General features: G+C 46.6%; 1 protein-coding gene across 1 annotated transcript in view; it reads left to right on the top strand.

Moving 5' to 3' along the window:
- LOC147709813 (NACHT, LRR and PYD domains-containing protein 3-like) overlaps positions 1–12,502 on the top strand; it is a 453,703-nt gene that overhangs the window by 31,208 nt on the left and 409,993 nt on the right. Inside the window, exon 2 of the mRNA XM_086926111.1 lies at positions 2,449–2,458. Coding sequence (XP_086782237.1) covers positions 2,449–2,458 — 10 coding nt within the window. The remainder of the gene's footprint in view (positions 1–2,448; positions 2,459–12,502) is intronic.

Here is a 12,502-nt window from a genome sequence, read left to right as displayed (position 1 = left end):
TTCATAGGCCTCACCTCGTACTGTAGACAATGGATTCCCCAATATGCATTTCTAGCAAAGCCACTCATCCAGTTGACAACTCAGGAGGCAGCGATATCGACTGTCCTCCCATGGACTCAGGAACATACACAAGCTTTTGAAAACTTAAAGAAAGCCTTATGCCAAGCACCAGTTTTAGCAACACCATGTTACAGTAAACCTTTTACACTTTTTGTCACAGAACGTGAAGGTACTGCCTTGTCAGTCCTCACTCAGGAACAAGCAGGTTCACACAAACCGTGTGCTTACTTTTCTAGCACATTAGATCCAGTAGCCCAAGCTTTACCTGCGTGTTTGAAATCAGTTGCAGCGACAGCTTTAGCAATCAGACAGAGCGATGCCATAGTATTAGGGCATCAATTGACAGTACAAGTTCCACATTCCGTGGAAGTCCTTTTAAACCGTACCCAGACCCAACATCTGACCATAGCAAGACTGACAGGTTATGAATTGACATTGTTTCAACCACACATAGAAATCAGACGCTGCAGCACATTGAATCCCGCCACGCTGTTGCCATTAAATGGAGTAGATCCATTGGCACATGATTGTATTGAAGTCATTACTATTACAACAAAACCCAGACAAGACTTGACAGATGTTCCACTATCAGATCCAGACCTGACACTTTATGTGGACGGTTCATGTATGAGAACAGGTACAGGAGAATTAGTGGCAGCCTACGCAGTCACTACAGACACCGAAATCATAGAAACAAATTGTATTGACACCCTGTCAGCTCAAGCAGCAGAGCTCATCGCTCTGACACAAGCCTGTATTCAAGCCAAAAATAAGAGAGTCAACATATACACTGATTCACGTTATGCATTCGGAGTCGTTCACGACTTTGGAGTGCTCTGGCGAGAGAGAGGTTACTTAACTTCTCACGGTGCCAACATTCAACACGGTCCTCTCATTCAAGGTTTATTAGATGCAATACATCTACCTACTGCAATCTCTATCATGAAATGTAAGGCACATACAAAGGTTACCGACACGATCTCCCAGGGTAACGACCTGGCAGACCGAACAGCTAAGCAAACTGCTCAGAATCGAATGCATGCAACCGACTTGACAAAGACAATAGTTCCGACACCATCACACTGCATGACAGTCAAGGATCCCGCCCATGATGTAATCGACATACAGACACATGCCACACCAGACGAAATCAAGACGTGGACTGAACTAGGAGGGATCCAAACAGATCAGGGATGGATGACGAAGGGAAAATCTACATGGTTTCTCCCCGACTCTATGGTTCAGGTCATCATTAACACAGTACATAGTCCAGCACACCTAGGAGAAAAGGCAATGCTAGATAGCATTCAACACATATGGTACAATAAGAACTTACGAGCAGCAGCCAAACAAAAAGTGCGTACTTGCATGATTTGTTGTCAGTTTAATCCAGGTAAAAGCATCCCTGTAGAGCAAGGTGGATTTCAGCCTCCCGATCACCCTTTTGAAGTCCTCCAGATGGATTATATCCAGATGGACCGCTGCCGAGGATTCAAGTATGTCCTCGTAGTCGTATGTGCACTTTCCCGATGGACAGAAGCATACCCAGTTCCAGATTATACTGCTCCGACAACAGCCAAGCAACTGGTCCGCGAGTTCTTCCCGCGGTACGGTTTGCCCCGTATCGTGTACTCAGATAACGGTCAGCCATTCTCATCCGAGCTTGTGAAACACATTACACTCCTGTTAGGCTATCAGTGGAAGTTCCACTGTGTCCGGCATCCCGAGGCAGCAGGTCTCGTGGAGCGCCATAATCAGACCCTAAAAATCCGACTTTCCAAAATCTGTAGAGAGAAGGGCGTTGACTGGATAGTTGCTTTACCGGTAGCCCTCTTCTATATGAGGATGGTTGCACATTCTCGAACCGGGCTATCCCCGTATGAGGTGGTCTTTGGTAGGCCTCCGAATATGGGGGGGACGCCTATTCCGCGAAAAATTACAGATGTTGACTGTATTATGCTGACAGATTACCTTGCCTCCTTGATGTCTGCACTACAATCTTGTCGTTCACAGGTAGCTGCAGCCTTTCCCGACAACACCGATGTGAAGCCCCACGAGGTGGTCCCGGGGGATTATGTCTTTGTGCGCAACTTCGATCGGAGAAGTCCGTTGGAGCCCCGCTGGCAAACCCCGAAATTGGTTCTTCTAACAACGAGGACAGCTGTCAAGGTTGAGGGCAGGAAAGGGTGGCTGCATTCCAGCCACGTCAAGAAGTTTCACGGACTCCCTTCGGACTTGGACTCTAAGCCCTGCCCTCCTACACAAACTGACTCAAAACTCCCTTTGGTTGAGAAAACAGCCTCTGAAGAATATAGACTGAAATTACGATCTAGCAAGTCAGACAGTTTAATTGTTTAAGTCCTCCCCTAGGTGAATCGGTTAAATTAGTTTCTGACATGTATCCCCTAGATCGAGACAGAGAGAGAGATAGACAGAGAATACTCAAGAAACGTGCATATCGTAAATCACTCCGTAGTCACTGTATAGTGACACTATTAATCATGTTTTTTCTAAGTCTTCTGATTATTGCTGCTAGTATCTTGCTGCACATCTACTACCCTATTTTCAAGCATGTACAATCTGCTTATAATGTCACTGCCGAACATTCCTTTAGCGAGTTACCTCCACACGAACTTTCTTACAGACTTGCGCTGCGCAACAACACATTCATTAGTATGTTACATCACTCCCATCAGACTAACAATGCTACAAACTGTTGGATATGTGGCCGACTCCCTCCCTACCAGAAATACAAGGGAGTTCTGCCCCTTTTTCTTTACCCGTTCACTCACAATGGCTCCTGTGGGGCATGGTTTAGATTGATTAATTCCTTAGATTCTGACATTGCTGTTTACGATGGGAATTGGGTTTGGGGAAACCTGAACTCAGTTCTACTTAAAGTCTGTTACCCTGACAAGAAGGGACTTCCCAATAGAACAGGAACTGATCTAGAAAATGAAGTATATGGATTAGGTAATTACACAATCAACCTCATGATTCTTACTGTTGAATCCGAAACTGCACCAGTATTGCCTGCTATGTCAGTGTTACCAGTCAAAGGTGAATTATGTATCAGAAAGAATGGTTCCATACACTTAGGTCATAGTAAATGTACTACTGTGATCGAATTCAGTGATCAAGGCAAATCCACGTTTAGAGCTACACGTCATTCCTACTTTGTTTGTGGTCATATCGCATACATACGTTTGCCTCCAGATTGGGATGGTACCTGTTACATTGCATTCCTTTTGCCACTTGTTTTCCTAGCTCCTCCTGATTATCACAGAAATACCAATCTAGTAAACAATAGACTCCGAAGAGACCTCCCGATTGTCGACTACACCGAAACGGCATGGGAGCAATACACAGACTTCAATAAAGGTTTCTTCCCCTACTTAGGTGCTGTTTTCAATAGTAAACTAATACGCAAATTAACTAGAACCCTTGAAGCAGTAGTGAACTAAACTACCTCCGCTTTAGGTAACTTAACAGAGGAGCAGTCCGCCATGCGGGTTGTTGTTCTTCAAAATCGTCTCGTTATTGACGTCATCCTAGCTGATAGGGGTGGAGCTTGTAAGGTCATCGGGTCAAGTTGCTGTGTTTTCATTCCAGAAAACGCGCCAACGGTATATAAAGCTATAACACGTCTCCATAAAATTGCAAGTCTGATACATCAGAATCCAGGCACCTGGACTTGGTCCGGTTGGTTCTGGACAACGTTAACCGCTTGGGGATGGAAGATCCTATCCTTCCTAGGCATTAGCCTTCTCATAGTATTCAGTTGCTGCCTGTGTCTACAATGTGGGCCAGCGATTTGCGGCTTGTGCGCCACATCATGTATTCCGCATTCAAATTCCCATTCAAAACGTCAAAAGAAGAAAGAAGAGCAAATGATGTTACATGAACAGATTGATCGATTCATGCAGATCGATATATCATGAAGGGTCCGTAGGGGACAAGGAGGGAATGAGGTAATATAAATTTTATGATCGATTGTGTCCCCTATCTTAGACCCCACCGACTCCATGTACTAGCTTGAAGTGCATGTAACTTCCCTCCTGGGCTAGCTATGAAGACGCAAATACATTTGCGTCCAACGTTAACATGTTCTCTTTCAGATCCGCCATGAACGGATTGAATATTCAGTTTCTGAATATGCTATGCCAACGTCTTTTTGTGGTATACCTTACACGTTTTTCAGCTCTGGCGAAGTAGGCCTGAATTCTGCCATCGAGCCTCTTTTTCCTGCCTTCTGACTTTGAAAGCCTCAGCCCAGGCTGCCTCTGTACCAGTGACCCCTGCCTTACTTCTTGCGCGGCTAACGGTGCTCGGCTCAGCCCGCTGCCTGCAAAGACTGTATTCAACCTTCGAATTATCTGCTCCACTCCTCGAAAATACATTCCTGTCTGGTAGATTCATGTCAACATCCTTCCAGCTGCAGAGCAAAGGGTTTGTCCTCACTGTCTCTATGCAAGTAATTCATGACTCTGTTTCCATGGTAGGCCCATGCCCTCCCTCGCACCCCTCGCGTCTCATGCAGACACGTAGACGCTCATACACGCACTCACAGCCAGTATAGAATAGCCTCTCGTCCGAGAGACCTTTTCCCTCCAGATAATACAGTTCCTTAAACATGAGATATTAGATACGATTTGGGATTAGGTTGATCTGACATCCAGACATCCGTCTACACTTGTAGGGCTAAATGTCAAGTCCCCCTTCACCCCTCAAGTTACACGTACATTACACGTCATACTGCTGCGCGCGCATCTCTGCCATGTATTTCTGCTGACACTGCCGGATTCACTCATGGATCCGCCTATCTGTGACATCATGTTAAATGACGTTCTAGTACACGCCTTCATGCACGCCTATTGTAACGCCTTTTGTATTACGTACATGCACTCTTATCTCTCTTCTCAGCTGTTACGCCTCCTGCATATGCCTTTACTGTAATGCATTGACTATATATATGAATGCCTGTCAATAATGTATTGTCGCATACTTGCATATTCGCATATTACCATTGACTCTGTCAGTCTGTCCCTTCCCGATCCTATGTGGTGACGGAATGGTATGCCACCTTGGCTCGAGCCAATATGCTAATCACCCAATTCCTTTTATAGGAATAAAACCCTTTTGAGAAACCTCAAATATCACGGATTTTGCCTCTTATTTATTATGAGTTATTCTTATTAATTTTATCGCATAGAAATTAAGCACCGGTAATTAGAATTTACCACATTATGAAGAGTTAATTCCTGCCCTCTCCCGTTCACTGCAGCGCAGTCAGTTGTCTTGCTGTGTTGCATGAATAGTTCATTTCTGCCCTCTCCCGTTCACTGCAACGCAGCCAGTTGTCTTGCTGTGTTGCATGAATAGTTCATTCCTTCCCTCTTGCGTTCACGCACGGCAGCGCAGCCCGTTATATTGATGTGTTGCATGAATAGTTTATTCCTGACCTCTCCTGTTCACGCACGGCAGCGCAGCCCGTTGTCTTGCTGTGTTGCATGAATAGTTCATTTCTGCCCTCTCCCGTTCTCGCACGGCAACGCAGCCAGTTGTCTTGCTGTGTTGCATGAATAGTTCATTCCTTCCCTCTTGCGTTCACGCACGGCAGCGCAGCCCGGTATATTGATGTGTTGCATGAATAGTTTATTCCTGACCTCTCCTGTTCACGCACGGCAGCGCAGCCCGTTGTCTTGCTGTGTTGCTTGAATAGTTCATTCCTGCCCTCTTGCGTTCACGCATTGCAGCACAGTCAGTTGTCTTGCTGTGTTGCTTGAATAGTTCATTCCTGCCCTCTCCCGTTCACTGCAGCGCAGTCAGTTGTCTTGCTGTGTTGCATGAATAGTTCATTTCTGCCCTCTCCCGTTCTCGCACGGCAACGCAGCCAGTTGTCTTGCTGTGTTGCATGAATAGTTCATTCCTTCCCTCTTGCGTTCACGCACGGCAGCGCAGCCCGTTATATTGATGTGTTGCATGAATAGTTTATTCCTGACCTCTCCTGTTCACGCACGGCAGCGCAGCCCGTTGTCTTGCTGTGTTGCATGAATAGTTCATTTCTGCCCTCTCCCGTTCTCGCACGGCAACGCAGCCAGTTGTCTTGCTGTGTTGCATGAATAGTTCATTCCTTCCCTCTTGCGTTCACGCATGGCAGCGCAGCCCGTTATATTGATGTGTTGCATGAATAGTTTATTCCTGACCTCTCCTGTTCACGCACGGCAGCGCAGCCCGTTGTCTTGCTGTGTTGCTTGAATAGTTCATTCCTGCCCTCTTGCGTTCACGCATTGCAGCACAGTCAGTTGTCTTGCTGTGTTGCTTGAATAGTTCATTCCTGCCCTCTTGCGTTCACGCATTGCAGCACAGTCAGTTGTCTTGCTGTGTTGCATGAATAGTTCATTCCTTCCCTCTTGCGTTCACGCACGGCAGCGCAGCCCGTTATATTGATGTGTTGCATGAATAGTTTATTCCTGACCTCTCCTGTTCACGCACGGCAGCGCAGCCCGTTGTCTTGCTGTGTTGCTTGAATAGTTCATTCCTGCCCTCTTGCGTTCACGCATTGCAGCACAGTCAGTTGTCTTGATGTGTTGCATGAATAGTTCATTCCTGCCCTCCCCCTTTCACGCACGGCAGCACAGCCAGTTGTCTTGCTGTGTTGCATGGAAGTTTGATCAATCTGGCCCTGGGTATAAAGATGGATGAGGGTTGCCGCCTTGTTTTGCTTCTTTAAACTTTTCAGCCTTTGTAGACAAACATAGTAAAGGCTGTTGAACTAGAGAAGAACAAGGAAACACATATACAAGACTTATAAACATTGCTACTCCCCTCAGAATGTTCGAGTCCCTCAGTGGCCCCGGCAGCAACAACATAAGCAGAGGCAGAAATACCAACAACAGAGGCGTCTGCCAAGAGGTACAGAAGGTCATCAGCAAAGGGAAACACCCACCCACCAAGAGAAGGCAAACCATCTTTCAGTTATACCTAAGTCCTCACCTGATCAAAGGGCGTCTATAACGACAAGAAATGTATCTCAACCAAACACGAGATTAAGGGCACTAAGTTTGGAAAGCGCATCCAAGACCGCTAATATAAGGGGAGCAGTCCTCCGAACGAAAATCAAAAAGAAAAGGAACCTGATGAAGAGAACAGAACAAAAAAACAGGAAAACAAAATGGGAATCCAGAAAAACACGAGGGAACACACCCAAAACTCCACCCCAGACCCTGAGAGAATTTAAAGAGCTTCAAACAAAAATGGACAGCTTGGCGCTGGACATGATTAGCTCTATACAAGCGATGGAAGAGTTACGTGAAGCTATAGATGGCACCCACGAGAAAGTTGAGCACCTCATAGATCTAATATACAACCCTCAAAAAAAGAACAAGAAGACTGCGATGCCTTTAACAAACAGGAATAATTGACCTGACAGGAAACAAAAATACTTAACAGAAGAAGAAACACTGTCCCTTCTCCGGGAGTATGAGGCGACGGAACATAGGAGAGGAAAGGAAATCAGAACAGTCCGGATCAATAACATTAGAACTTCAAGTAAGAATGATAGGAAACCCAACCATAATAACTTACAACAAGTCCAGATAATCACCGAACCATATAATCTGGACCCTAACAACGCGGGGAAGACACCGAATTGCCTTCTGATCAACTGTAGGTCCGCAGCTAAACATGCATCAGACATAGCTGACCTCATCATTAACAAAGAAATTGATATAACAATCTTCACAGAAACTTGGCTCTCAGAGTCATCATCTCCGGTCATGGACCTACTAGTGCCCCCCTCTATAGCATTGTGAGACTGGACAGAAAAAAAAATTCAGGGGGTGGTGTAGCCTGCTTACACAGATCGGACATAGAAGTAAGCCAAATACAACCAGATCCAATCAAAACATACGAATACCTGGGTCTCAATATAAGATCGGCACACAACCAAAGCTGCAACCTACATGCGATCTATCACCCACCAGGTAACAATATATCCTTCATTGAACAACTAATGGAGATCATCACGGCAAATGCTAATCCTGACGCGAATAATATTTTCCTAGGGGATTTTAACCTACACTGGAACAACAACAATGACAAACCGGTCAACACTATTAAAGATTTCCTAGCCGAGCTAAATCTCTCCCAAGTATGCACACAGCCAACCCATACGAAAGGAGCTACATTGGATTGGATAATTTAAAAAAAAGAGAATACTTCAGTCCTATCAATAGAGAAGTGCAATTGGTCTGATCACCATGCCATAACCTTTCTGATTCCCACATGGAAAAAGAACAAGCATGCGCAACCAGGTAAAGTAAAAAAATGGATGTGGGACACTGAAGAACCGAACATTGAACGACTAATAGAAGGCTGCGAGATGGAACTTTATCCACCTAACAACTTGAAGAACGTGAATGATCTAACAAACCACTAAAATACCTCAATAACGGATATAGTTAACACCACTATGCCTCTGAAACTGAAAAGAGTTACAGAGAAGGACAAAAATCCATGGTTTAATGGACCTCTGAATGAGGAAAGAAGGAAACTGAGACTATCAGAGAGAAAATGGAGACAACACCCCTCATCTCCTGAACTGAAATCCCTCAAAAAAACTAGAAATGAATACAATAAGAAGATCCTCAACTCCAAAAAGGAATATATTAGATCTGAACTAGATCTCGCCAAAAATAGACCCCGGAAACTATTCGAAATATTAAAACAACAATCCAACAAGTTGGCAAAATCGGCCCCTGAAACCACAAAAATACAACTAAGCTGCGAGGAATTCTTCACATTCTTCAACAATAAATCTAACAGGCTGGAAAATGAGCTCAGGAGTGCAGCGGATAACATATAGACAAACAAGAACCCACAACGAGTGAAACCTGCTCTACCAAATCAATGATTAAGGAGGATAGGACAAAAAATAACGCACATTGGGATACGTTCAAGTTGCTAGACCAGAATAACATCACCAAAACACTTCTAGATATCAAACCTAATAACCACTATAACGACCCGCTCCCAGCAAAATACTTGAAAGAAATCAGCCATATCGTGATTCCAATTTGGGCAAGAATTATTAACGCCTCTCTCTCACAAGGGATACTCCCAGATTGCCTAAAAAGTGGACACGTTGTCCCCATTATCAAAAAAACGACAGCGGATCCGGCTGATCCAAATAACTTTAGACTGGTAACCAACATTCCTGTACTTGCCAAACTTATAGAGAAGTGTGTACAAAAACAACTGAGCGAACACATAGACACATTCTCTCTACTAGATGATTGTCAGTCGGGTTTCAGACCTGGGCACAGCACGGAAACAGCAATTCTACATATAGTCGATGATTCCCTCCAGGCCTTAGACCAAAATAGATCATGTCTATTCATCCTCCTAGACCTGTCATCCGCATTTGACACGGTAAATCATGCAAAATTACTGACCAGTCTCCAGGTCAGGATGGGAATTTCTGGTAATGTGCTGAAGTGGTTTTAATCCTTCCTCAAAAATAGAACGCAAAGATTCCTGGTCAACCAAGCGCTATCACCTTCATGCCCTAATACGATTGGAGTCCCGCAAGGATCTACATTATCACCTTCATTGTTTAACCTGTATGTCGAACCTCTGACGGAAATTCTTCGAAAGTCCAAAATATCCTTTCATATGTACGCGGATGACATTCAGATTTACATCAAGATCGCGTCCCTAGAAGACATCAGATTAATGAACGAGGCGCTACATTTGACATTACAGTGGTTAACAATCAATCACCTGAAGCTAAACACCCAGAAAACAGAATTCCTACTAATTTCTCCACCAAAGAACAACTCTGAGGTCAAGGAATGGTGTAAAATGATCACAGCTCTTAACTGTACCCCCACGTTAATTGAATCGGCTAAATCACTTGGAATCACACTCGACATGAACCTTGACATGAAAGCTCACATCAAAGTAATGGCCAAAAGGGCCAGTTTTCACTTGAACTATGTTAGACCTGGCACCTTGGCGTGAGTCTCCCTTCCACTTTTTGCTGATGTGCCTCCGATGTTTTGCTGGTTTTCCGATACTCAGGGCACTGCGCCACGGCTGATCCGTGCCGCAGTGCAAGTGCTCCCTACTGTAAACCTGTACATACGATTGGTATCCATGATTGGTGCATTGGATTTACTGTCAGTCCCTAGTAAAACGCACTAGAGAGTGCCGGGGCTTGTAGATGCCAATACTGCTGGTGGGCCTGCAGCGCTGGTTGCGCCACCCACCGAAGCAGCCGTAAAGTTGTGTCTGGGAACTGCGACCGCAGAACCCGCGTGCGGTCTCGTACTGTCACGCTAGCTGGGCAAGTGCACCCACTTGCCAGCCTCGACCCTTCCCTTGACTACATATTAGTCACCCCTATGGTAGGCCTGCGGGCAGGGTGCGTTGTAGGTGTAAGGTAGGACAAGCCCTGATGTGCGTGGCATGTCCTAGTAGTGACTTACAACCAAGACCGTATTTCACTATTGAAGGCTACCTGCCCCATTAGGCCAGACTGAGCTGCGAGAATTATTACACCCTATAATTCCCGCAGGCTCAAGTAGCATGGTAGCGAGTCATGTTTAGTATGCCTGAACTCAGGATGATAAAATATTTCTTGTAGTCAAGTTTATTTTAGTATCCTGGGTTTGCAAATGCTACTTTTAGAAAGTTAGCATTTGCTTGCCTAACCATTTCAGCCCGCCTCTGCTGGTATGTGTATCTGACTGTCTGGGATGTGTGAGTGACAGGGCTGGAGGGATGACAGGTGGTGAATGCGCAGATTACACCTTAGTGGGAGGTAGGAGTGCCTCTTGACTCGAACTGTAGCTGTGCTCGGCCACCACAATGCTGGCTCCACCCTCCTGGGGAGCAGCGGATGACTCTGCCGGCACCTGGCCCAGGAAGGGCGAAGCCCCCATCAACAAGGTACTCTGGCCGCCCCTGTCCGCACAATGCTGGCTCCACCCCCTGTGGGGCGTCTGATGTGCCTGCCCCTCACACTGAAAGCAGAAGCCGGAGTACACCCGCCGGGGTACTCAAGGACTGAGAGTGGCTATGCAAAGGCCCCCCTGGCCTGCGAGAACAAAAGAATTGGCCTATAAAAGAAGGAGCCCTGCTCCTTGAAAATTAGATCCTGTTTGGGCCACAGAAGGACTCTGCCCTACGAGAAGGACCGTGAGAGACAAGGAAGGGTGCTGACTCTTGCCTGTGTCTGGTGCCTTGCTGCTGAAGGAGAGGAAGAAGAAAAGACTACGAGAAGACTTTTGCTTTACTTTGTGCCAAACTCTGCTAAAGAGATCTCCAAGGGCTTGCTGTGAACTTGCCCCCTGACCAGCGTCCCAGGACCAGTGGACGCTACCCCCTGAAGGAAAGCGACTGCGGGTGCTGACCATCGCTGCAGTACTGACGGAGGAATCTCCTCCAAGGCGACAACCCCTACCTGACCACCGTGACCGGGGCCCAAAGCAACAGCGGAAGCAAAGTGAGGACCAGCCGCCGCTGGCCCAAGCACCGTGACCACAACTGCACCGGGAGCCCGAGAGCAAAGCGAAGGAGGACCCGTCCGGTCCAAGCTCTCGAGTAGGCTGCGATACGAGCAACCACTCACCTGCAAAGACGGACAGTTGCCCTGTGAGAATCCGCAAAGTCGGTAACCTGCCCGACAGCCCAGCTGTGAGCGCACAGCTGCACCGGCACTTGGCTGGGTACGTCCTGCACTTGGGGACCGTACTGCCACTTGCCACCACCGCACAGCCGCCGCCGCCAGGGTCGGAGCGGACGACGAGGAGAGGACCCTGCCGCCACAGAGCACCGCTGCCCCGGATGACCAGTGACCTGCTCGGCTGAAGAGCCGCAACGATCAGCGAACCCGGGAAGGCAACGCGACGTGGGACAGATCCCCTGGAAGCCGCCGGCTCCACAAGAACTTTGGTTAACACCGGCCTACGGGCCCCAAGAGAACTGCTATAAGAACTGTGGTAACCTGAACTGAGTAACTTGCAACCGTTATCATAAAGTACGTTGACTGTATTCCCAAGCCTGGTTAAAATCTATATAAAGATATATATTTTTACCGAATACAGTCTGGTCTCGTTGTGTGGTGGGTTGGTTGTAAAGGTGTACTATTGCAAGTGTTTAACCTATATGCCCCAAAGATTAGCCTGCGACTGCTTAAGCCACACTACCTAGAGGGTAAGCAGAGGTTGTCTGGAAGGTAACCCCCAGCCCTGACGAGGAAGAGGAGAGTCCCTGCTTGTCGCTAGTGTTGCACTGCGCCAACTAGAGACTCCCCCTTCCTACATTGGACGCAGCGGTGAGGATTTTCGAATTTACACTTGCGATATCTATACCTGAGCTTCTGACCACTACACAAGGATTACGGTCCAGTTACTTAGCCACAGACTTTGCTTTTGAG

Source organism: Lissotriton vulgaris, chromosome 6 (genome assembly GCF_964263255.1).
Source record: "Lissotriton vulgaris chromosome 6, aLisVul1.2, whole genome shotgun sequence".
In the NCBI taxonomy this organism is placed as follows: Eukaryota; Metazoa; Chordata; class Amphibia; order Caudata; family Salamandridae; genus Lissotriton; species Lissotriton vulgaris.
This window is presented reverse-complemented; position numbering and strand designations above follow the sequence as displayed.